This window comes from Haliaeetus albicilla, chromosome W, assembly GCF_947461875.1.
Source record: "Haliaeetus albicilla chromosome W, bHalAlb1.1, whole genome shotgun sequence".
Lineage (NCBI taxonomy): Eukaryota > Metazoa > Chordata > Aves > Accipitriformes > Accipitridae > Haliaeetus > Haliaeetus albicilla.
Genome location: NC_091515.1, coordinates 11,673,639 through 11,700,865, shown reverse-complemented (window position 1 = coordinate 11,700,865; position 27,227 = coordinate 11,673,639). Strand labels below are relative to the sequence as shown.

The following is a 27,227-nucleotide window of genomic DNA, read 5'->3' as shown; positions in this document are numbered from 1 at the left end:
AAGCAATCTTTTTTTTTCCCCCTAAAGGTAACTCCTTCCAGTGGGAGAAGTAAGTTTGAGGACTGGAGAAACAGCCCATTTTAGTGAAAACAATGACAATACAAAACAAGGCAAGCATATCTTAGAAGTAATTTTGTAGAGGGAAAGAAAGCTAGTTTGATAAAACACTGGACTTACTTCAACAGAGTTAAATAGTGATTCAATATCACTCACAAACTCTTCAATCTTCATTGACTTTTCTTCCAGTGCTATTAGCAATTCACCTAAATTATCCTGAAATTTCAAATGTTTCAGTAACTAAGTATGTTATTTTATAAAGTTTTCGCACACAACTTTTTTTAGGTTAATATTTTTGTTTTGCCATGAGCCACCATTGGAACAATTGCTAAATTAAGTTCAAGTATCTCCCTGGCTACAAAGACAAGCACAGAAATAGCAACAGGAACAGTCACAAAACTTTTTCCAAACAAAAAAAAAGTGAGCTCAGTTCAACAAGGTGCTGAGTGTCTATACAGTTATTGAACTCTACAAATTCCAATGTAGCTTTGCTAGAAACTGAGGGTACTCAGAGCCTCATGAGAGTCCTCAAGAGATCACAGGAACAAGCCCATAAAAAGGAAGAAAATGCAGGTAATTATGAGGCTGATAGATTATGCAGTGTTGTAATCTTTTTTATTTAGAATTTTAAAGATATTTCCTGTAAACCAGAATCCATCAAAATCACTGATTGAATTAGATGTGGAAACAAAAGCAGTCCAAGGGACAACAGGCATCAGAGACAACTCAGAACTTTTTCTTAGTCCTTCTTGACCTTTTGTGAAAGCAAGCTGGCTATCTGCTCAGGTGCAATTTATAATTTATAAAAATAGTTTTCATTAGCTGGCATAAATCTAAAAGGAAGGTCAACTTCCTTTGGTAACAGCTTCCTATTATGGTAAACTTCTACTACGGCTAGATCTGTTGAAAACTAGCATATGACTTTCCATTACTTATAAATGTCACATTGGACTGTAAAATTGAAAGCTCACTTTATAAATATTTACAGCCAATCACCAAGATTCAGAGGCAAACTTCTGTTTGTCAAGGTAACCTATAAAATCTGATAGATGCTGTCCATAGCTCATTTCATTTACTGTGAAACTATGTTCCTACAGTTAAAATTCAGGCAACAAGCATTTTGCTATATTAATGTTTTCTCAGTAATTATACAGAGGTAACAAGAAACATACAAATGCTATCTTGGAGTAACCTGAGCCCTGAGTGCTAGAAATCATGTGAAGCCAAGCCTGTGTTGTGGCCAGATTTAATATTGGCTTCATGTCCATGTGGCACAGCCAGGGAGTGATATTATGGGACATTTATTTGTGGTTTAACTTGACTTGCTGCAATGCAGGTACATTCAAGGGATGGCTGGGGTCTGTGACTTTATTACTGACTTACTGGTGGCTAATTATCACTTCTAAGTCAAGCATGAATGGACATATATAAAAAGTGACTCTGCTGTCGTACATCTGCACACCATGGAGATAGTTTGTAAATACTGATATTTGAAATTGGCACATTAACTCCTCCTACTTTTAATTTCTCTTTCTTGTATATGAGTTAACATAAAAATAACATAAATCCCAGCGATACAAGTCCTTCGAGAATTTTAATGAAATTACACAACCAAACATGTGCCAGGAAAGAGACCTCACCTTTCAGATACTGGGGTGAGATTAAATAGCTGGTCACCAAGAAAGGAAAATCTGTATACTTATACATGAACAAATCTGATATGGGAAAAGTGAGACATCACATGCATGCCATTTTCACAAGCAGAGCTGCAATTTAATGAAGAATAGCTTCCACAGAAACAAAAGCATTTTCACTAGTATTGCTAGCAAAGGAGTACACTGCTGAAATGGAGGGCATTTTTATCTATCTTTTAGAGTGGTACAGCTTAGAAATAGTGGGAAGAAGAAGGACTTTCTAAACTCTTACCTGCACTACAGCTAAAACACTACTGGCACAGATGAACTGAACAGAAAATGAGGATGGAGTTTCAACAAAACTGTGTAGTGTAAACTGTGTAACTAGTCTAACATCTCTGAGCAACCAACACACATAACTGGGACGGGGAATACTTTATGATGATACTGGTCCCCACATATGGAGGTTTCTGTACCTTGTCAAGTGAAATGAGCTGCTGTTACTAAAAATTTCTTTTCATAGAAACAACACTCTTCCCATTTCTTCCCCTACACATACAAATCAGACAAACTTACACAGATGAGAAGGCTAAAAGATGGAAAGTCTGGTAACAGCTACATATAAACAAGGTTGTTCAAACTTCTGAACAAATAAAAATAAAAGCTTAACAAGCCTAGGACTCTAGAGAATACCTTCAAGAGCTCTCACAGGTGTTTAGGAATAGTTTTTATTTTATAGATACTATGACAGCCTCTGGACTGTGTAGGGTTTAGGGTTATTCCATGCGGGGCCCGGACGACAGGACACCAATATGATGATTAAAGTCGCCAGTTTATTGAGCCTAGCTGATCATTCTTATACAATTCTCTAAGTTGCTTAGAAGCTTTGATTGGCTGCTGCATGCAAGCATTTGGTGTCCACGCGCACAAGCATAAAATGTGATTGGTTATATCGATACTGTCCATGCGTATAAACATAAGATAAAGTTAGTTATACTCACTCTGTACACACGCATAAACACAGGATATAATTGGCTATATTAACTAGAGCATGCGAAACTTGTCTCAGTCCAATTGGCTAAGATAAGCCCCTGAATTGAGTTTGGTTGTGCCAAGTTCCCTTTATCGTGGAATGCGCACCTGTGTTTTTCTAATTGGGATCTTTCTTTTCCTGTCTTCTTGTTTATTCTGTTCAAGGCCTTCTAAAGGCGTCTGGAATGCTCTTGCGACCATGAGCTACTTTCAGGCCCAGTAACTAAATTCCATATAATTGAACCCTACAGGACTGCTCTCTGAAGCCTCTTCACCGACAACAAGGGAGGCCTGGAGAAATTAGCCTCAGTATCTCCTTCCCTCACCCAAATTAATTCTTACTTTCATCTTGGTTGCAGCAGCATCTAGTGTTGTGACTTCATGGTCTTTATGTTCTCCAAAAAGCTTGTCAATAGCAGATATTGGTCATTTGCAGCGGTAACAATATGTGTCTGCTTGTGCTTTCTTCAGTTCTCTTTGTGGGCTCTCAACTTGAGGAATGTTTGTTGCTGATTTTTCAGGATACATCACCACAAAGCCTGAATCTTCAAGCTCGACAGGTGTTCTTTGCTCTGGCTCATTATCAAATTAATAACTATCACCAACATGCTCAAAAGAGTCCCTGTCTTCAAATAATAGTTCCTCATGTGTGAATTCAGATATTACATCTTGCAAAAGTTCTTCTTGCGTAATCACATCATAGTTCATTGACTCAGTGAGATCTTCATAAACATCAGGGTGCTGCTCCTCTCTTTGCAAGTCTGGCTTCTCTGCTGAATGGTAGGGACATGTGAAAGATTTTCCTGGGTATACTGATCATCTTCACTGTCTTCAACAGGAGTCCTGACATATGGGACATATTTTTCATTTGAGGAACTGCTGTTATTTCATGCCGTTCTTCCTGCTTATTACCAGCTTCTTGATATGCAGCTCCCTGATAATCCACTTGTTGACTATACTCTTGATGACTTGACTGCTCTGGCAATTCCTCAGTTGTTTCTACAGGTACATTTTCTTCTTCTCTTTGTTCAGTGGTATCACTTCTTGCACCTGAAAGAATTACTTTGCTTCCAAAAGGAATGGCATGCATTGGTTTACAAATTCTTGCTTGAATGTCACTGTCAACCTGGACTTTCTCTCTCTCTGCAACACTCCTTTGACAGAATCTCAGTTCTGACACGTGAAACATCACCAGACCCCTGCTTGTGTTTGTCCTCTGAACTCTGAACTGAAATTCCTCCACTAAAAGACTCATCCTCTGGTATGTGATCCTTTTGAGGCCCTATGGCCTTACTTGGAATTTCATCTTTAAGAATGTATTTTTCAAAATATATTCCCGTTCTATCATCTGTGTCTGAATTTTTACTAGGGAAAGACACATTAGAATTACCACTTTCCTCATCAGGAGTCTCATCCTTTGTCTTTTCTCCTACTGCTTCTGCATAGAGGTCCTCATATAAAAACGACAGAGCAGGTAGCTTCTCTAGAAGCTCTGGATTAACTGCAGCAACAGTGTTAGGGAACAACAGAGATCGTTCTAGCGCTCCTTCTGAATCAAAGAGTGGGGTCCCTGGTGACTTCTGTTCATCTACATTTGTAACTTTTTTACTGCTAATGTCAATTGATTTCTGCAGAGGTAAAGGTTTTGGAGCATCTGCAAAAGACTGCATTTTGCTTTCTCCTTTCACAGTACCATAAAAGACTTCATCCAGATCCTCAAGTAAGGAAAACTCCTCTTCCAAAGTATCTACCTCAGTGCTTTCTTTAAAAGATGTGGCTTCTTCCACAGGTTCATTGGGATCTTCTGTCACAGGAAACAATGAACTTGGTCTTTCAAAATGTGGCTTAATTGGGGATTTGTCATCAATCAAGGTATATTTTTCAAAATAATCCATATCAGCCATACCATTATTAGGATCCAACACTGCATTATTATTGTTTTCTGGCAACATGGCATTTTCTTGTTGTGTTTCTTCAGTTTTGTCAACATCATCATTTTTGACCAATTCTTTTAGTTCATGGCTTGCAGGCTTTCCTAACACTGAGCTTTCTGAAATTTCTGTGGTTGTTCCAGAAGCTAAGGCTCTATGGCCATCATCAGCTAATTTGCTTTTAAATGAAGGATTTGTTTCCAAGTATTCTAGTTTATCTGGCATGTGTTTACTTTCTTCTTGATCAACAGAAGAAATATGTGTAGGAGCATGAATACTGAGTATTTCATAACCTTCTGAAATAATATTAAATAGATCTTTTTGTTCAGTAGGTTCTGGAGCATGCTGACTGTCTTCTACAGCGCTCACATGTTCCATTTCTTCTTCTTCTCTTCTCAGGTAATGTTCAGGCACTTCAGACACTTTGTCTACCTCCAGATGTTGCATTGCTTCCATTTTTGTAGGGTTTCCAATGCTAGTTTTTTCTGGACCTGGATTATCTCCTCCCAGAGATGGTAAATCATACCTTTGTGCTCTGTGACTAGTTTCTGAGGACATTCTGTGGGAAATTTCACTTGACACTGAATCAGAAACTCTAAACATATCTCCTTTATTCTTTGTAGTGCCATGAACTGTAAGTTCTGTGCAACTTCCAGCTGGGAATTGTTTTAATCCAAAATCAGAAGCTTCATTTGGAGAAAGTTGAATTCCTTGCTTGTCTACTTCTGTAGCTCTTATTGGACTAATTGAGCAAGCTTTCACCTCTTCTGCCAGCCAGCTAGCTATCCCAAAAGATGGAATATCTTGGTTCTGCTTTTCATCAGAACTAGAGCAAATGGATTTCGTCTCTGCTGAAGAAAGGCTTCTCCGTTCACCAGAATAATACTGAGTTTGGTGTGTCACAGTTTCATAAACAAGATCCGATGAAACAGCTCCCAGATGCTCTAAGGATGTGTGCTTTTGCTCTGCAAAATATGGTTGCATTTCATGTCTATCCTCTCCTTCAGTATAAATGCCTGAAACTATGTTAGATTGCTTTCCAAGAATGCCTACTACGTCGGATAAAGATGATGGAATATTTTGTTTCTTTTCATCATCAGTGAAAGCCACTGATACTGACATTTCAGGTAATGTATGAAAAGGTACAAATGAATCTGATGACATTGCTTGCCAGTCTGCTACAGCAGTCACCTTTGACTCTGTGGTCACCAACCTTGGTACTTTCTGCACATCAGGTTGCATTTTTTGCTTATCCTGCTCAGTAGTGAATTTGGGGGGACTCCTTAGCTGCTCTGATGACAAATATTCTGTGTCCAACAAATGATCTTGAGATTCTTGCTCATCTTGGTCTTGTGTGCACGTTAGAGACATACTCTTCAACTGCACTGTCTTCAAGCTTGCTGGTTTACATGAATATAGCAGAATTTTTTGCAATTCTTTTTCATCATGTGGTGGAATTACATGTTTACACTCTGATTGTGCAGACTGGGGAATAAGTAGCTGCATGCTTTGCTTTTCTTGTTCAGCAAGGGACCATGTGGGAACCAAATACTGAGTGGCAGGTTTTGAATAAGGTGGAATTTCTTGCTGACGTGTTTCATCAACTGAATAAAATGGAACTGAAGGTTCAGACTCCAGTTTTGAAGGTATAGTTAAATAATCTTGACTTTCTAGAGTTTCTGCTTTATCTATAGAATATGGTAAATTTAATTGTTCAGATTCTAATTGTGTAGCTGTGTGGAAGTAATGTGGAGAGTGTTCTCTCTCTGTTTCAGGTAAAATTACATGTTCAGTGTCTGGTTGTGCAGCCACAGGCAAATATGGATGAACATTTGTATTCTCTGCTTCTTTTCTTGCAAAGTAGAAACCTGACTCAGGCTGGACAGTTTCTGACTGTTGTGTTTTACAATGGGTGTAAGATAAATCTAAGTGCTTGGGGGACAGGCCTCCAGTTACAGGTGAAGACTTTGGACTTCCTTCTGGTTTTGTTTCAGAAACAGAATGTGAAATACCCAAAGGTACAGACACTGTTTGTTCAGGAAGAGATGAATATGGTTTAATTTTTTGACTCTTTGCTTCCTCAGTGAAAAAGGATAAATCTTGTTCAGTTTCCAACTGAGCAGTTAGAGATGAAGTAGCCCCAGTGTCTCGCTTCTCTGAACGTCCTGCTCTCAGTTGGGCTGTTTCGTGCTTTTCTGCTTTGTCAGTAGAACTTGATAAATCTGATTGTTCAAAGTCTGGTTGTGCAGTTTCCTGTTCCTCAATCCTGCCAAAGGTATATGATACAGAAGGTGTTTCTGGTAGCTCTGTTTCAACAACAGAGTACTGCAAATTAACACACTGCAGTTCAGGTTGGACCCCATCCCCCCCCTCTGTTTCATCTGCAAAGTATGACATTTCTGGGTGCTCCAGCTGGACAGCCTGTGGCTGCTCTGCTTTGCCATAGGAGTACAATAAATCTGGTAGTTTTATTCCATGAGTCTCTGCTTTGCCAAGAGAATATGACAAATCTGGATGTTTTGATTTTGGTCATTCCATTTGCAACTGCTCTGCTTTTCCCGTGGAATATGAAAAATCAGAAGGCATGAACCCTGCTCGTGCAGTTTCCTCTTTTTCTCTTTTGCCAAGTGAATGTGATAAACCTTGTTGCACTAAGTCTAACTGTGAAGCTGGTTTCTGTTTTTCTTCACCAAGGGAGTGCAAAAAGCCAGGCTGGGCCATTCCCTTTTCCTCTAGTTTGCCAAAGGACCCCAAAAGCTCTGGCTGTTGCAGTACTATTTGGGCAGGTTGCGAGTGCTGTGATTTGCCAGCTGGATAGGACAAATCCATTTCTTCCACTGTAGGGTTCGGCGTTCGGAAGATCTCGCGATGTCACGGAAAGTTAGAGGGTTAGTCGCAGCCTTATGATGTATCTGTAATCCCGCCTACCCTTGTTAGTATAAAAGGAATTGACTGCGCAATAAAAGGCGGAAGTTGGCGCTCACACTGTGTGTGTTATCTGTCTCTTTCCCTGGTCCGGGCCGACCAGTGATCTAATCGTGGCACCTTGATATGTGGCGAACGCTACATTCCACCTCTGGTTGTTCAATTTCATGGTGCTCTTGTTGGCCAACAGAATATGACAAATCTGGATAGTTTGATTTCTGATGTGTAGCTTCCTCTTCTATTTCTCTAACAGGATAAGACAGCTGTGGATGTCGCAACTCTGGCAATACCATTTCTTGTTCTCTTTTGCCAGAAGAATACAACGAACCTGTATGTAGGGATCAATTATATGGAACTTAGTTACTGGGCCTGAAAGTAGCTCATGGTTGCAAGAGCATTCCAGACACCTTTAGAAGGCCTTGAACAGAATAAACAAGAAGACAGAAAAAGAAAGATCCCAATTAGGAAAACACAGGTGCACATTCTACGATAAAGGGAACTTGGCACAAACAATGTAAATTTGGCAGTTTATCTTGACCAATTAGACTGAGACAAGTTTCGCATGTTTTAGTTAATATAGCCAATTATGTCCTATGTTTATGCGCGTGTACAGAGTGAGTATAACCAACTATATCTTATGTTTATACGCGTGTACAGTGTCGATATAACCAATCACATTTTATGCTTGTGCGCGTGGACACCAAATGCTTGCATGCAGCAGCCAATCAAAGCTTCTAAGCAACTTAGAGAATTGTATAAGAATGATCAGCTAGGCTCAATAAACTAGCAACTTTGATCATCATATTGGTGTCCTGTCGTCCGTCCCCGCATGGAATTTCTCGACACCTGTATGTTCCAGTTCACCTTGCACAGGTTGTATTTCATCTGTTTTACCAAGGGCATATGTTAAATTTTGTTGTCCTAAGCCCATTTGTGTCGTTTCTTGTGACAGTGTTTTGCAAATGGAATGTGATAAATTGGGAAGTTCCCACTCTGGATGTGCCATTCCTTGTTGCTCTGTTTTTCCAGTGGGATGGGGTGTTACGGGCTGCTCTGATTTCTGTTGCGTAGCCTGCGTCTGCTCTACTTTGCCACTGGAATATGACAAATCCGGATGCTCAACCTCTGGTTGTGCTGTTCCTTGCTGTTCTGTTTTGCCAGTGAAATGCAGCAAGTCCTGATGTTCTGCTTCCACTTTAACAGTTTGTGGTTGCACTGTCTTGCCAGGGCAAGATGATAAATCTGGTTGTCCTAACCCAAGTTGTGTGGTTTCTTGTTGCTGTGTTTTATCAGTGGAATATGATAAATCTGAATGCTCCAACTCTTGTTTTGCCATTTCTTGTTGTTCTTTTTTGCCATAGGAATACAAGAAGTCCGGGAATTCCCCTTCCAGTGGGGCCCTATTTGGTTGCTCTGCTGTGCCATGAGAACTTGACAACATCGACCGTTCCAATTTCAGTTGTGCTGTTTCCTCTGGGTGTAATGCATAGCTTCCCCTCTCCTGTTTGAACTCCAGTTGTACACTTAGTTTTTCTTCACTAACAGAAGAGGACAAATCAGGGTGCAGTACTTTGCCTATGGCATCTGAGATGTCTGGATGTTCAGACTCCTGTGGGGCTGCCCATGATTGCTTTGTTTTGACAAAGGAATGCAACAAATCATGTTCTTTCAACTGTGGCTGTGTTGTTTTATGAGTTTCTGCTGTGCCAACAGAGAATGACAAATCTACATATTCTGATTTTGCTTGGGAATTTTGCAGTCGTTCTGTTTTCCCCATAGAGCACTGCAGCTCAGGGTATTCTGCCTGCATTCCTGCACTTTCCCATTGCTGCTCTTTGCCAAGAGATGATGAAAAATCACCTGGCTGTTCCAGCTCTGGTTGAACCTTTTCTTGTTGCTGTACTGTGCCAGTGGAATGTGATCGTGGCTGTGTTTTATCAATGATATATGATAAATCAGGATGCTTTGGCTCTGGTTTTGCCATTTCTCTTTGCTCTGCTTTTCCATTATGAGATGATGCATCTGGAAGTCCTAGTTTCTCTTTTGCAGCTTGTGGATACTCTGCTCTGCTGACAGACTGTCCCTCATCAGGGCATCCCAAGGCTGTGTGCTCCATCCCTTGCTACCTCACTTTGTCAGCAGGGGATGCCAAGTCTCTGTGGCCCAGCTCCAGCTGGGTAGGTGGGAGTTGCTCTGTTTTGTCATGGACATACAACACATCCAGCTGTTCCAACCTCAGCTGGGTCATTTCCTGCACTTTGTCAAGGGAACATGCTAAACCAGGGTATTCAGGTTTCAGCTGTGCAGTTTGCAGTCCTCCTGCTTTGAAAACAGAATAAGGCAAGTCAGGATGTCCCTGCCCTGGTTCTGCCATTTCTTTTTGTTCTGCCATACCCACAGAATGAGCCAAATGTGGAATTTCCACATCTGGCTGAACTGTTTTCTGTTCTGCTTTTCCAAAGGGGGAAATTAAACCTCTTTGCTCTGATTCTTGTCGTACTCTTTGTCGTACCTCTGCTTTGTCCAGAGGATATATCACCTCAGCATGTTCTGTCTCCGGTGGGGCCATTTCATCATCTGGCCTGTCAATGGAAAATAATAAATCTGGTTGTTCCAAGTTTTCTTGGGCATATTTTAATTGCTCTGTTTTGCCAGGAGAATATGATAACTTTTCTTGCTCTAACTGCTGGTTTGTGGTTTGCTGCTGCTTTTCTCTGTCAACAGAAATTTTTCTGCGTTTCTGATCCAACAGTACTACTTCTTGTTGGTTTGTCTCATCGGTGGAATATGACAAATCAGGATATATCATTTCCCATGGTGCAATTTCCAGCTCATCTGCTTTGCCAAGGGAATATGTCAAATCTAGATGTTTTGACTCTATTTGTGCAGTTGCTTGAGAAGCTCTTTTTCTGGCCACTTTAGGCAATTTTTGATGTTTTGGCTCAAACTCTTGAGTGGCTTGTTCTTTGGCTTTACCAAAGAAAAATGATAAATCTGGATATTTTGAATCCAGTTGTGAAGTTTCTTGCTGGTTTTTTTGGCCATCAGAACACAACAAAATTGGATATTTAGATTCCACTTCCATACTTTCATCTTGTGCTGCTTCACCCAGGGTTCCTGGCAAATCCAAATGTTCTGATTCTTATGTTTCTCCCATGGAGTATGACAGCTCTGGATGTTCTGATTCCTGTTCTACAGTGTTGCCTGGTTTTGCTTCACCACTGTCACATGAAAAATCTGGATGTTCCATCACCAGTGGTGCAGTTTCCTGTTGCTTCAAACTAAACGATAAGGTTGGATGTTCCAACTTTTCTTGTTGTTCAGCTTTGTGAAAGGAATATGACAAATCTGGATATTCTGAACTCATTTCCATTTCCAGTGGAGCTTCTTTTCCACTGGAAGATGGCAAAAATGTTTGCTCTAGCTCTGAACATACTATTTCTTGTTGCTCTGTTTTGCAGTAAAATACGAAAGAAAGGGTTGCTCTGATTTGTGTTGTGTCATTTTCTCCTGCATTTCTGTACTTACATAAAATATCTGTTCTGGATATGCTGGCTCCATTTGCATTTCTTCTTGTATTTGTTCACTGAAAGCATATGGCAAAGATGGATGCACTAACTCTTGTTGAGCTGTTTCTTGCTGTGCCAAATTCATTTTGTCTACGTCCTGTGGCTCTTCTGACAAATATGAATATTCCAGTTCCATTTGCATAGCTTTTTGTTGGGCTGTTTCCTGCTGTTCCAGCTCTCCTTGTACTATATCTTGTTGTTCCATTCTGCCAAAGGAATATGATATATCTGACTGGGCCAAATCCAGGGGTGTGGCTTCCTGTTGTTGACTACCAGCAGTGGAATAGGAGGGAAGCAAATGCTCCTGCTCCAATTGTGGCATTTCCCAGGGCTTTGCTCTGTCAATCGAATGTGACAAGCCCAATGATCCTGACTCCACTCTTTCTTGCATTACTTCTCCAGTGGTAAATGAGAAATCCCTATTTTCTGAAGCTAGTTGTACATTTTCATGTTGCTCTGCTTCACTAATGAAACATGATGGCTCTGGATCGTCTAAGTCTTTTTGTACAGCTTCTTGTGCTGTTTCTCCACGGGAATATGGCGAATCTGCTTGTTCCAACTTTGGTTGCAATATTTCCTGTTGTTCAGTTTTGCCAGTGGAATATGATGTATCCAGCTGTTCTACCCTCATCTGTGAGGTTTTATGTTTCTGTTCTTTTCCAGTAGAATATGACAAAACTGGATGCTCTGACTGCAGTTGAGTAGTTTCTCCTTGCACTCTCTTGGCACAGGAATACAGCTTACCTCCAGGTTGTGAATCCTGCTGTACAGGCTGTGGCTGTTCTCCTTTGTCACTAAAATATGACATAATAGAATTGTCCAAATCTACTTGTGCCAATTCTTGCTGCTTTGTTTTATTCATGGGATATGGTAAATCTAAATGTGCTGTTTCCAGATACCCAGTTTGCTGTGTCTCAGCTCTTCCAGTGGAATAAGATATATCTGGATGTACCAATTGGAGTTCTGTAGTGTTTTCTTTCTCTGCTTCTTCAATCAAACATGATAAATCTGAAGGTTCCAATGCAAGCTGTTGACGGGGGATGCAACGGGTCTGCGGAATGCCTGACAATTCGAGAACAGCGTGACCTTGAGCAGCTTGTAGTGTATCCTTGAAAATCTGGAAAGTCCCGAGAAGAGCGGTACAAAAACAAGATAATGATAAGAACCATCCTGACGACTCACCAATCATGAACTGTTAGTTACTAACTAAACCAATCATATACTAACACATACTCTGAAGAAGGGGATAAAAAGGTGTGTTAGAACAATAAAGTAGCCATTTTGCATGATCTAATACTTGTCGTGTCCGTCTCTACCGCGACAAATGGTGACCCCGATGCGTTTGGGCGAACAGATCATTTAAAGGCGATAAATTCAGCACTAGCAAGAAGTATACCGGCAGTGACGAGAGCTGCGGAGACGGAGCCTGGTGAAGCTGAGAGCAGTGGGAATCTGCTTGGTCCGGACCTGAACTTCGACACCTAAAAAGGTGAGCCACGGGGAACAAAACTGTTAGAATGGGGCAGCAATTAACAAAAGAAGAGGAGACAATTTTGTCTATCTGGAAAGCCCTATTAAAAAGAAAAGGGGTTAAAGCCCCAGAACAAAGCCTGAAAAGGATTTTGATATGGAGTAAGATGCAAGGCTTTGCAGCCACAACAGTTACTGCATTCAGTGTGGGTGCATGGCAAGCAGTGGGATGGAAAATGTTTGATGAGATCTCTAAAGGACAGAAAGAGCTATGTGAGTTGGCGGTCATATGGCGTCTATTAAGCGAGACCCTGAAGGAATGGAAAGCAGAATGTGATGCGAATGATGAGCAAAAGAAAGATGAGAAACCAGAAAATGTTAGGAAGGAAAAAGATTGTGACCAAGGAACAAATGAAGCCGATGCTGCAGTATCAGCAGTAGCAGGCAGAAAACCCCTCACAGACAAAATCAGATCATGCCCTCATCCACCTCCTCCTCCTCCTCCACCATTAAATACTTTACCGGGCGATGAGGGGCCCTCCTCACCTAGTGGTGCGACAGTGGAAGGGGTGACTCCATCAGCCCCCCCTGAGGAGAAAAATACAGTGAATCCGGCGAATAACACCGAGCCGGAAAGTGAGGGCTGAAAGGAAAGTGAGAGCCGAAATGAAAGTGAGGCAGAAAGAAGCTCTAATTGACGCTATGTGATCTCTGCATCTCGCAGATAAAACCATAACAAAAGAACCCCTGCCATGGACTTTCCCCCCATCCGCAATAACTGTGGTCCCACGGTCCCCTGATCAATTTTGGGAGGGAGTTAAGAGATATGCTGCTGACACTGGCAACTGGGATCTAGTAGAACGCCTCAGCCCGTGCTCTCTAACACCGGCATATCCAAAGCCTGTAAACGTAGCAGCAGAGGCTCCTGCTACATTTCCTGTTTTCAAAGCTGCTGCAGGCACAAACCAGCGCGATGAGCACAATCCAATCGGCTGGAAAGTGGTGCAGGATTTGCAGAATAAGGTACAAAAATTTGGAATCAATTCTCCTGAGGTGATGCAACTTATTTGAATAATCAGCACAGATCTGCTGTGTCCATATGACATTACGCATCTTGTACAAGTGAAATTTCATGTTAATGGGCAGCTGCTACAGGGAAACCACAAAAAGAGTGCGAGAGGGTGCGCGAGGACAACAAATCCCCTCCCGACAGCCGGCCACCTCCCCTCTGCGAACAATTCTCAGCCGCAACAGCTTAACATCGTTAAGGTCCCTCTTGATGCAAGGGGTCCTATAGGACGAGGACTGAGTGCATTGCTACTGGGAAGATCAAGTAGCATGTTAAGTGGACTAATTGTGCATGTGGGAGTTATTGATGCTGATTTTACAGGTCAAATTTGCGCAATGGTTTCAACCCCCTACCCACCAGTAACAATCCCTAAAGGTACTCGCATTGCTCAACTTATTCTTTTTTCAAGTTGTATTTCAAAAGCAGAACAGCGACTGCGATGCGATGGAGGCTTCGGCTCTACGGGACCCCCTCAAGTTTGCTGGTCTCAGACTGTTTCATCATCCCGACCACATATGACGTGCACACTGTCGAATCATGGACGATCGCCGACTACAGTAAGGCTTGCAGGGCTCCTGGACACCGGAGCCGATGTGACTATTATTGCCGATTATCTGTGGCCGTCCACCTGGCCCACAGAGGAGGCTGGTATGGGAGTAGTGGGGCTGGGAGGATCCGCGCGAGCAAAGACGGCAGCCACACCAGTTCTGATTACCAATCCTGAGGGCCAACAAGCAGTTATTAAACCATATGTGACGGCAGCTCCCCTCAATTTATGGGGGAGGGATTGCTTGTCGCAATGGGGGTGAGAATTACCACGGATTTTTAATGGGGGCCACTGTGCTGCAGGGTGTTAGACAACCCACGCTTGTTTTAACCTGGTTAACAAATAACCCTGTGTGGGTGGATCAGTGGCCCCTGCCAATTGAAAAATTAAAGGCCCTGCAAGAATTGGTGGCAGAACAACTAGCTGCCGGACACATTGAACCATCTCACAGTCCGTGGAATACTCCAGTGTTTGTGATAAAAAAGAAATCAGGAAAATGGCGATTTTTGCATGACCTGCGGCAAGTCAATGCTGTCATGGCCACGATGGGGGCTCTGCAACCAGGCATGCCTTCACCTGCCATGATCCCTCAAGATTGGGAAATCATTGTCATGGACCTTAAGGACTGTTTTTTTAAGATACCATTAGCTCCCCAAGATAAAGAAAAATTTGCATTTTCTGTGCCTTCTATCAATCATGCAGAACCAGCAAAAAGATATCAATGGAGAGTTCTGCCGCAGGGCATGAAAAATTCACCAACAATTTGTCAATGGTTTGTTGCACAAGCTCTGTCACCTGTAAGGGAAAAATTCCCTACTAGTTATTGTTATCATTATATGGATGACATTCTGTTAGCATCAGACAACAAGGAGCAGTTGAATGACATGAAAAATTTGGCCATGAATTCGTTACAACAATATGGGTTAGTTATTGCCCCCGAAAAAGTGCAAAAAATAGAACCCTGGAAATATTTGTGAATGACAATTACAAACAAGCAGGTTGCACCCCAACCTGTGAAACTCAGCCTTGCGGTTAAGACACTCAATGATGTACAGAAATTAATGGGATCCTTGAACTGGATCAGGCCCTATCTTGGACTGACCAATTCGCAGTTACAACCTTTATTGGACTTATTAAAACATTCCAATGATCCAACAGAACCCAGAATATTAAATAAGGAAGCGTTAAATGTAATTAACAGGGTGGAACAATGTATATACAAGAAATTTGTTTCTCGAATTGATCTGTCTCAATTGGTACAATTCTTTGTACTAATTGACAAAACCGTGCCATTTGGTGCTTTGGTGCAGTGGAATTCTGAGTGGGATGACCCATTACATATTTTAGAATGGATGTTTTTGTCATTCCGGCCACGAAAAACTGCTCCTGGCTTGTTTGAACTTATTGCTGATGTAATCATAAAAGCCAGAAAACGATGTGTAGAACTAACAGGACGTGATCCAGCTACAATTGTTTTACCTGTTCAAAATTGGTATTTTGAATAGTGTCTGGCAAACAATTACAAGCTGCAAGCGGCTATGGCGGGTTTTCAAGGGCAAATATTGTATCATCTACCGTCACACCTGCTACTGAAATTTGCTCAAGAAATACTATTTGGTCAGAAAAATTTAAGCCAGCCAGAACCTGTGAAAGGCCCCACTGTCTTCACAGATGGTTCTGGAAAAACAGGTAAAGCAGCAATAGTATGGTATGAAAACAACAACTGGAACAGCAATGTAGTATATCAAAATGGTTCTCCACATGTAGTAGAGCTGCGTGCACATGGCGCGTTGAAGCGGCAGCTTCAAACACAAAAAGGGGGAGTAGGGAATCTCTCTCCACAAGAAAAGTTAGCTAAAGACAAAATTAGAGGTAAGGTCACGGTTTTAGCTAAGAATCTAGAAACAGGGCAATGGGAAGGTCCATTTCCATTAATAACCTGCGGGCGAGGTTATGCTTGTGTTTCCACAGATACAGGCCCGCGATGGACTCCTGTTGAATTTGCATGACCATCATCATCTGGAACATCTTAGATGGTGCAGCAATATGAATACCACCTCAGCCAAAAACTAACGTCTAGGTCACCTTGGCCAACATAACAGGTCAAGATTCTCTGTGCATTGTAACCACATCACAAAGTCCATGAACCAATAGACAAGATGGCTATGACTCGTGCAGCGTGCCTGGCCAGCGAGCGCATGCGTCATAGGTTGCAACTGAGGCGGATTTTGGCACCCGCTGGCCATGTGTGTTGAAATCCGTTCCTCTGCAAATGTATAAATACCGGGATTTTCTGAAGAGCATCGGGCTGGTGTACGGCAAGGCCATTGTTGCCTCTGTGGGGATGCCCACGCAAAGCTGGCACCTACTGATCGCTGGGCTAAGTTTGCGGAGCAAGACGGCATAAGAATGTACGGATGGTCCATCTTCCTCACAGTCCTCGGATGGACGTAGTCATGGACACCGCCGCAAACCAAAGAAAACATCTGGATGACCCTGGCTGACGTGACCGGACAAGATTGCTTATACCTCAGTACAGCAACACCAAGCAATCCCTTTTTCACAGGTTTAATAGGGGGTTCCACTGACATCAACAAAGTTTAAGAACTTATTGATGGAGACCCCTGTGCAGCAGGTCATGGACTCAATGGATGGGAATGCCTGGTTTCCACGGATCAGGCATTCACCCTCATTGCCACCCCAGGAATCACAAACTCTGGGGTCCCTGAATACAGACTGGTGTAGTATTATCTGATTTACTGCTAGACTTTGATAGTGTCAGACATGCTATGCTACAAAATAGAGCTGCAATTGATTTCTTGCTTTTAGCACAAGGACACAGTTGTGATGAGTTTGAAGGGATGTGTTGTATGAATCTATCCGATCACTCAGAATCCATTTTCAGTAGCATTCAACAATTAAAGAAGGGAGTCAAGAAGCTGACAGAAAGCAATGAATTAGATTGGCTAACAAAGATGTTCGAGGGTTGGGGATTGTCTGGATGGTTGATATCTCTGCTCAAGATTGTGGGGGTAGTGATCTTGGTTGTGATAACTGTGCTCCTAATGTTGCCCTGTCTTTTCAGCCTTCTGCAAAGGGCCCTGCAGAGGGCAGCTGGGACAATATTTTTAGCACAAATACAAAAAGGGGGAATTGACGGGGGATGCAATGGGTCTGCAGAATGCCTGACAATTCGAGAACAGCGTGACCTTGAGCAGCTTGTAGTGTATCCTTGAAAATCTGGAAAGTCCCGAGAAGAGCGGTACAAAAACAAGATAATGATAAGAACCATCCTGACGACTCACCAATCATGAACTGTTAGTTACTAACTAAACCAATCATATACTAACACATACTCTGAAGAAGGGGATAAAAAGGTGTGTTAGAACAATAAAGTAGCCATTTTGCATGATCTAATACTTGTCGTGTCCGTCTCTACCGCGACAAGCTGTGCTGTTTCTTCTTGCTCTGCTTCTTCAGGGGAGTAAGACTTCCAGTTCAAAAGGAACAGTTTTTTGGTTTTCTGTTTCTTCCCTGGAAAATAAAAACTCCTGATGTTCTGTTTCCAGCTGTGCACTTTCCAATTCCTCCATTTCTTCCCTGGAAAAAGAAAAGTCTGGATACTCCATCTCCAGCTGTGCACTCTCTGATTCCACCATTTCGTCTCTGAAATATGAGAAATCTGGCTGCTCTGTCTCCAGTTGGGCACTCTCCAATTCCTCCGTTTCTTTCATAGAAAAAAGCAATTCAGGATATTCTGTCTCCAGTTGTGCATTCTCCAATTCCTCTGTTTCTTCTCTGGAATATAAGAAATCTGGACGCTCCATCTCCATTTGTGCACTCTCTGCTTGTTTGCTTTTTTCAATGGAAAAATTAGGGTGATCCAAATCTACCGCTTTATTTACAGCTGAAGTTTTCTGAGTTTCTTGTGTTTCTGTGCAAATAGGTGTCCTGGGTTCAGCTGGGATAGAGTTAATTTTTACAGGAACCTGGGAGGTGGGGGGCATAGCCGGGGCAGCTGACCTGAACTAGCCAAGGAGCTATTCCATACCATGTGACATCATGCTCAGTATATAAATGGGGAGCGGGCTGGGGGGGGGGGTGCTCTCGACTTTCGGTGGGGGAAGTGGCGGAGCGTCAGGTCCCGGGTGGTGAGCAGTTGCACTGTGCATCACTCTTTTTGTATACTCGTTCATTAGTACCGTCGTTGTTGTTGTAATTTCTTTGTGTTGTTCCAGTAAACTGCCTTTATCTCAACCCTCGAGGTTCCAGTTTTGGGTTTTTTTTCTTTTCTCTCCTCCGTCTCCCCCCTATCCCACCAGAGGGGGGCGGGAGGAGTGAGCGAGCGGCCGCGTGGTCCTTTGTTACCGGCTGGGCTGAAACCACGACAATAGGATATGAAATCCCAAAATATTTAGAATCTATCTTTTCAGGAATAAGTGAATTTAGTTTAATTCCTTGCTTCTCTGTTTCCTGGAGGGAGGAGGAAAATTCTTGTTCGGACTCTGTTTGCTTCTCTAAGTGAACATTTTGTGTTTCTGGTGGTGGGGTCTTTTGACTCTCTTTTTTTTTAGCAGAATGCAATAGCCCTGAATGGTCAGTTTCTGACCATGCAGTTGTTGATGAGTGACACTCAGTTTCTTGCTTCTCTGTTTCATATACAGAATGTGGTAAAAGCATGTGTTCAGACTCAGATTGTGCAGTTTCTGATGACTGAGGAATAATATTCTCCTGTCTTGTTTCAGATAGAGTGGAATATTTGGATTTAGCTGATGGAGCACTAGGTAAGTAAGACTGAACTGCTGACTTCTGTGCTTCCCTCTCAGGATGTTCTGACATGGATGCTGTAGGCAAAATAGGTTGGGTACTTTGTCTGTAGGGTTCAATTATATGGAACTTAGTTATCGGGCCTGAAAGTAGCTCATGGTCACAAGAGTGTTCCAGACGCCTTTAGAAGGCTTTGAACAGACTAAACAAGAAGATAGAAAAAGAAAGATCCCAGTTAGAAAAACACAGGTGCACATTCCATGATAAAGGGAACTTGGCACAAACAACTTCAATTCAGGGGCTTATCTTAGCCAATTGGACTGAGACAAGTTTCGCATGCTCTAGTTAATATAGCCAATTATATCCTGTGTTTATGCGTGTGTACAGAGTGAGTATAACTAACTTTATCTTATGTTTATACGCATGGACAGTATCGATGTAACCAATCACCGCTTATGCTTGTGTGCGTGGACACCAAATGCTTGCATGCAGCAGCCAATCAAAGCTTCTAAACAACTTAGAGAATTGTATAAAAATGATCGGCTAAGCTCAATAAAGTGACGACTTTAATCATCATATTGGTGTTCTATTGTCCGGGCCCCGCACGGAATAATCCCTAAACCCTACACTTTGTCTATCTAATTCATTAACAAAATCTGCTGAAAGTCTGTAGTGCAGAATTGAACTGAATTTCCTGCTCCATCAGTTCATCCAGAGGATCTGATGCTGTCAGCAGGGATTGGTCTGGTTTCTTGTTTGCAGTTTCAACTGAAGGAAGCAGCACTTGTTTCTCTGATTTATCATCAGACTCTAATGAAACAGATGTTGATTGCTCTGTTATTGCCGTTTTGGCTGCAGGTGAATAACTTTGCTGCTTCCTGGCTTCTTCAGGAGGGCAGGACTTCAGTGACTGTCCTGATACCTGATTTGGAGTCTCCAAAAGAGATTGTCTTTTCTTTCTTCATGCTGAAGAGTTGTTTCTGCACCAAAGCTTGAAAATCTGCTTGGTTTATCTTTCATTTTAATAGGTTTAACATTTTCAAATGAAACATCATCTTTATTAGTAAGCCATTTTTCAAGAGGCAATTTTGGTGAAGAATAGCTTTGATTTGAATGTGCTGCAGGTTGCTGTCTTTGCTCCCTTCTTCTCTCTGATGGTGTTTCGAGATTTCTACTTCTTGCTCTCTGGAAAGGTTTTGGATGTGTTGCGTCTGAAAGAGAACTGAACTTCTGCAGTCTTTCTTTTACTGATGCTTTGAGGAACTGTTCAGAATCTCCTGAAACCGAGCTACTTCTCTGGATTCTAGTTTTCTCTAGTGTTTCAGGGGCTGGCCCAGTCCCTCCAAAAATTGAGTTGAACAGCTGGATTCTAGCTTGTACTGGTCCTCCAAGGATCAGCCCTACTTTTCTCAGTCTGCTTTCTCTAAATATTAATATTACTGTAGCATGTTTTACTGGCTCTTCTGCAATGGTCTCTAGATCTTCTTTGTTGTCCAACATTTCCTCATCTGTATCTTGTGCTTCCATCTGTTCAACATTTAACACTGAGCCCTGCACCTCTCCTAGAACAGTTCTTGGTTCTTGCCTCTGCATTCCAGAAGTCATGCTTTTTATTGCCCTGGCCTCCCTTCAGATTTGTAGGCATCGGCACCCTATTTGAAGATTTATGCTTCCTTTTCCAAACAATCTTACCTTCATCCATACTAAAGATAACTTTTCCTGGAGGACAACCTACTGGTGAACTTTCCATACTGTAAAGATCAGAAGTTGTACTAGTTTCTGACACCCAGGGAGTAGAACATCTGCTCGAGCTGGTTTCCCAGATTATCCCACTATCTTCACTTTTAACTGTTACCATAGAAAAGGAAGGGTTAGTCATGATGTACTGCATCTTGGGTTTCACATCTTCACTTTGGATAAGATCTTTTAAACTAAAAAAAAAAGAAAAAAAGCCATAAAATCACACAACAAATCAAATTATTGCAGTGAAATCTAAATTTTGCATAAAAGCAAAAATATTTTTCGAAGTTGTAATAATACTGCATGTGCATAAATTTTGAAACACAAGCATAAGCAAAGTCATATTTCATCTGACAAATGTATTTTAGATAAATTTTTGTAAAGCTGCATGTTGCAAGATTAGTTCAATGAAGGGGAGGTGTTTAAATGCTCTTGACAATGCAGGAAAAAGAGTCTTTGATCTGACCTTGTTTTGCCAGTGTGAGATTGAGCTGATTCTGGGGTTATTCTCCAGTGCCTGGTTATCTCACAGTAATTTAAACATTGCACTAAACACTTATACTGTCAGTATTTTATTAGCACCTACACTTGCTTTGTCTAAGTGTAAATGATTATACAATGCTCAAAGGAGTAGAGAATCTATCTGCTACTTTGTTACTGTCTTCTCATATGTTTCATCCTCTAAGCACTCTACATATTTAACAAAGTAATTTAGAATACATTCAACAATAAAAATATACTGAGCCCTCCCTGAATGAAATAACAATGTTTTATAAAGCTAACTTTAAACCTTATGATATGCAATCAGTATGCTATCATATGCTGCAATTAAATCTCTCTCAGTTAAAAAAGAAAGGCTGGAGAAACATTTTCTTGGAAGCTCTAGGAAAAAAAACAGTATTAGAAATAAGAGTGTAAAGAATAGCAAAACCAATTAAAAGACATAATACTATTTAAAAAAAAAAGTCTTTTGTCTTTTTAGGGTTACAATAGTTATTTCAAAAAAGCATAGAAAAGGTAATCATAACGCTCAACCCCAATATTCCTTGAGTCGATAGTAGTTCATTTAGGGAAATCGTGTTAGTAGCTGATGGAAAGAAAAGCAGAGTATCGTCTGGCAAAGGCAGAGGCTTCAGTAGAACAGAGCTACTGAAGAAGCGGTGAAGTCTCTGTCACTCTCATGGAAGGATGCAAACCTACGGCCACACAATGTCCAACTTCCTCTGAACAGAGGGAGGGGTCACTTCCTAGGTGATTAGAATAAGGCAAAATTGAAGAAATCTGGCTCCTGACCATGGGATTGGAGAAGCAGAACCCAGATGACCGACTGCCACAGGCTGCGATGCAGCACCACGTGGGTGCCAGAGATACCTGCAGGCTGTAGAGGCGGGGGAATACCCCTGAGGAGCAGTCGGCACCGCTCCTGAGGGTGCTGAGCACGTGGCAGAAGGCAGAGGTCTTTGAAGGAGTGTGACGGATGCACTCCTCCTGTTTGAACTAACTGAACTTTGGTCCAGGCAGATGCTCTGCAAGTAGGCCTAACTGAAGTTAATCCTATTGTGAGGCTATCAGTGAGAACCCAGCACCAAAACCAAAAAACATTTTGGCTGGAGACTGGGCTGATAAGCGGCTGAAACTGTGTTAACACAGCAGAAAATCTGACTACGAATCAACCACTTCACACTATAAATATCTGCAGCCATCAGGGTCTGTTGAGCTCTCCCTCCATAGCAGCTGGCTGTGCGGTGGTGATCTCCCCTTGAGTAGGGACGCCTCTCAAGGTTACCCCTCGAGGCTGAGAGATCCCTTACCTGACACCAGGCATCGATGGGTTGGTAAGTGACATTTTTTGCATGCATGTAACATTTAAGATACGTATAGTAAGGGTACACAATAATCTTTGTATCCCATACTAACTTTAAGTGTAGTAAATAGTAGAGAATTGACTGCCAATCCATCTGTACTTATTAAATATTTTACATACCTAAATTTACTGATCAGAACCCAATAAACTAACTACTAGATCAGATCTGAGTGATCTCTGACTCTTCTCCTGTGACAAGAAAGAGAAGAGGAAATCCTGAGGAAAGCCATAATCTCTCCATCAAGCAAACTCTCCTAACCATATCATTTTCGTAAAGAGCACTCAGCAAAACTGCTCAGTACCTATTGGAAACAAAAAGGTAATTCTGATACTAGAAGTGCTGGCCTTACTTTTTGTATTGGGTCTGGCTGAGATGGAGTTAATACTCCCCATAGCAGCCCTCATAGCGCTGTGCTCTGCATCAGTAGCTAGAAAGGTGTTGATAGCACACCAGTGTTTTGGCTACTGCTGAGCAGTGCTGGCACAGCATCAAGGCTGTCTCTCCAACATTTTTGCCCCCCCCTCAATGGCAGGGTGGGGCAGGGCAAGATCTTGGGAGGGGACATAACCAGGACAGCTGACCCAAACTAACCAAACAGATATTCCATACCATATGACGTCAGCTCAGATATAAAAGCTAAGTAAAGGGAGATGGAAGGGGGGCATTTTTTTGTCTTCCGGAGCAACTACTACGCGTACTGAAGCCTTGCTTCCCAGGAAGTGGCCAGAGATTGCCTGCTGATGGGAAGTAGAGAATAACATCATTTGTTTTTCTTTGCTTTCGCGCGCGACCTTTGCTTTCACTTTATTAAACTGTCCTTATCTTGACCCATGAGCCTTTTGTTATATTTTCTTCCTCCCCTGTCCAGCTGAGGAGGGGGAATGATAGAGCGGCTTTGGTGGGCACCTGGCATCCAGCCAGGGTCAACCCACCACAGTCCTTTTTGGCGCCCAACGTGGGGCACTACAACGGCAGTTTTGCATTAAGCGTTCTATAGCTAGTTATTAAGTGGCAAGCTCCTGTGCAGGTCACGGAGCTTGTTGGCTGCTTGCTTATCTCTATCTTGCTGAGTTTGGGAACATGGTAATGCAAATAATGGCTGTGTGCTTTGTCCTGGCACTGATGGCTTTGCTGTGTTGTGGGAGCTATCTTGTGGAGGAGATGAGGGAACACATCTCCCTCTCCCTACCAGGCATTGATGTGAATGGTTTTATTATGCAGGCTCCTGAGTCCTTGTTCACCCTTATGTGAGCTGTTCCATACTAATAATTCATACTGGTGGCATATTATAGGTATTGTGGAATCTGGTCTCGTCCTGGTATAAGAGAAGACAAGTTTCAGGTGAGGCAATACTGAAATGTGCCCTCAAGCGACCAGTGCCTGGGTGGCAGGGTATATGGAAGGATTTGGGCAGATTCCTAGGACGGTTATCACCTCCCATAATCTGGGATTTTACATCTGAACAGGCAAGTAACCCTGGCAAACTGATGTGCCACCTGATAGAAGGGTGCCTTACCTATCCCAATGAAAACCAGCAGCTTCTCGCACTGTACTGGGGCCTGGCCTATGCCTACCAAGCCATAGTTCAACACTCTCAGAGGACTATGGTTGAGGCAGGGACCCAGACTGCATCTGAGGACACCATGCTCGAGATAGGGACCCAAACAACAACAACAACTACAGTAATTGCCCCAGTAGTGAAAAGGAAACAGTGGACAAGGAGATCAACAGGTCCATACCATCGATTAGTGAGGGAAGAAGAAGAGGAAAGGCTTGATCTAGAAGCTGGTCCTTCGATAAAGAAATTGGAGGAAGGAGTGAGGGAACTTAAGAAGGAAGCGGAAACTACACGGTCCCTGACCTTCTCAGAACTTCAAGACATGCGGAAAGACTACAGCCACCAGCCAGGTGAGCGGATTGCTGCCTGGCTGCTCTGATGCTGGGATAACGGGGCCGACAGTCAGCAATTGGAAGGCAAGGAAGCCCAACAGCTGGGATCCCTCGCTAGAAACCGGGGAATTGAAAGAGGGATTGGAAAAGAGGCAGCAATTTGCAGTCTCTGGAGATGGCTCCTCTCAAGTGTGAGGGCAAGATATCCATTCAAGGAAGATCTTGTGAACTCCTCAGGAAAGTGGACTACCGCAGATGAAGGCATCCAGTACCTGAGAGAGTTAGCAGTGGTGGAAGTCATCTACAGTGATCTAGATGATGAGGAAGTCTCCAAAGATCCAGAGGATGTCCTGTGCACACGGGCCATGTGGAGGAAGGTGATTCAAGGTGCCCCAGCATCGTATTCTAACAGCTTGGCAGCAATGTACTGCCCAGATATGGAAACACCAACTGTGGAGAAAGTGTCGTCTTGGCTCCAAAACTTTGAAGAAAATCTCTGTATCTCCTCATCCCTACAGGACAGTGCCTTGGCTGTTAGGGATGCTCCAAGAAATCAGTCCTCTCCTGCCCCAGTCAGAGGGAAAGGGATCCACAGGCATATGCCATGTGGCGCAGTCTGCTTCTTCCTGCGTGACCAAGGGGAGGGCATGAGGAAGTGGGATGGTGAACCTACCTTTAAGCTGGAAGCCCGTGTATGTGAACTGAGAGAGAAGACAGCTGTTAAGAAGGGGTCACCCGAGAAGGCGGCTGTCAGCGTAGTTGCTGTAGAGGCCCAAGAAAGTAATCAGCGATCCTCCAGGCATAGAAGAACTGAAACCACCTCCCTTGATTCTGGTGAGGGGACTTCTGGTCTGGCACTGCAAGGATCGGACAGTGAATACTCTGACGAGGAACAGCAACAGAGGGTCCCTGCCTTCGGCCAGGAGGAGGAAAGGGATGACCGGATATACTGGACTGTGTGGATTCGATGGCCTGGCACATCAGACCCACAGAAGTATAAGGCTTTGGTAGACACTGGTGCACAGTGTACACTGATGCCATCAGGGTACAGGGGCACAGAACCCATCTGGATCTCTGGAGTGACAAGGGGATGCCAAGAATTGACTATACTGGAGGCTGAAGTGAGCTTGACAGGGGACAAGTGGGAAAAGCACCCCATTGTGACCGGCCCAGAGGCCCCTTGTATCCTTGGCATAGACTACTGTAGGGATCAATTATATGGAACTTAGTTACTGGGCCTGAAAGTAGCTCATGGTCGCAAGAGCATTCCAGACGCCTTTAGAAGGCCTTAAACGGAATAAACAAGAAGAAAAAAAAAAAGAAAGATCCCAATTAGGAAAACACAGGTGCGCATTCCACGATAAAGGGAACTTGACACAAACAACCTCAATTCAGCAGTTTACCTTGACCAATTAGACTGAGACAAGTTTTGCATGTTTTAGTTAAGATAGCCAATTATGTCCTATGTTTATGCGCGTGTACAGAGTGAGTATAACCAATTATGTCTTGTGTTTATACGCGTGTACAGTGTCGATATAACCAATCACATTTTATGCTTGTGCGCGTGGACACCAAATGCTTGCATGCAGCAGCCAATCAAAGCTTCTTAGGAACTTAGAGAATTGTATAAGAATGATCAGCTAGGCTCAATAAACTGGCAACTTTGATCATCATATTGGTGTCCTGTCGTCCGTCCCCACATGGAATTTCTCTACAGACTGCCTCAGGAGAGGGTACTTCAAGGACCCAAAGGGGTAGCGATGGGCTTTTGGTGTAGCCACTGTAAACAAAGAGAAGATCAAACAGCTATCATCTACCCTGCCTAGCCTCTCAGAAGATTCCTTCATTGTGGGATTGCTGTGAGTTGAAGAACAGCAGGTGCCAATTGCTACCAGGACGGTGCACCGGCAGCAATATCGGACAAACCGAGACTCCCTGGCTCCCATCCATGAGCTGATTCATCACCTAGAGAGCCAAGGAGTCATCAGCAAGACTCATTCACCTTTTAATAGTCCTATATGGCCAGTGCAAAAGTCTGATGGAGGGTGGAGGTTAACAGTAGATTATCGCAGCCTGAATGAAGTGACACCGCCACTGAGTGCTGCTGTACATGTTAGAGCTCCAATATGAACTGGCATCAAAGGCAGCCACGTGGTATGCTACAATTGATATTGCCAATGCATTTTTCTCCATTCCTTTGGCAGCAGAGTGCAGGCCACAGTTTGCTTTCACATGGAGAGGTGTCCAATGCAACTGGAATCGACTGCCCCAGGGGTGGAAGCACAGCCCTACCATTTCTCACGGACTAATCCAAACGGCACTGGAACAAGGCGATGCCCCTGAACATTTACAATACATAGATGACATCATCGTGTGGGGCAACAAGGCAGAAGAAGTGTTTGAGAAGGGAAAAAGAATAATTCAGATTCTTCTGAAAGCTGGTTTTGCCATAAAGAAAAGCAAGGTCAAGGGACCTGCACAGGAGATTCAGTTCTTGGGAATAAAATGGCAGGATGGATGCCATCATGTCCCTATGGATGTGGTTAACAAGATAGCAACTATGTCTCCACCAGCTAACAAGAAAGAAACACAAGCTTTCCTAGGCCTTGTGGGGTTCTGGAGAATGCATATTCCAGGTTACAGTCAGCTTGTGAGCCCTCTCTATCGAGTAACGCGGAAAAAGAACTATTTTGAATGGGGCCCTGAGCAACAACAAGCCTTTGAGCATATC

At 42.8% G+C, this 27,227-nt stretch overlaps 1 protein-coding gene across 1 annotated transcript in view; it reads right to left on the bottom strand.

Annotated features, from left to right (window-relative positions):
* Nucleotides 1-22,566, bottom strand: part of LOC104313517 (cardiomyopathy-associated protein 5) — a 65,678-nt gene extending 43,112 nt beyond the window's left edge. Inside the window, 15 exon segments of the mRNA XM_069775556.1 lie at nt 178-273; nt 3,066-3,496; nt 3,499-3,591; nt 3,594-3,883; nt 3,885-7,491; nt 7,722-7,907; nt 8,426-11,038; nt 11,041-12,265; nt 17,726-18,173; nt 18,622-19,101; nt 19,624-19,668; nt 19,670-19,949; nt 19,952-20,601; nt 20,603-20,932; nt 22,553-22,566. Coding sequence (XP_069631657.1) covers nt 178-273; nt 3,066-3,496; nt 3,499-3,591; nt 3,594-3,883; nt 3,885-7,491; nt 7,722-7,907; nt 8,426-11,038; nt 11,041-12,265; nt 17,726-18,173; nt 18,622-19,101; nt 19,624-19,668; nt 19,670-19,949; nt 19,952-20,601; nt 20,603-20,932; nt 22,553-22,566 — 10,788 coding nt within the window.
* Nucleotides 22,567-27,227: the final 4,661 nt, after the last annotated feature.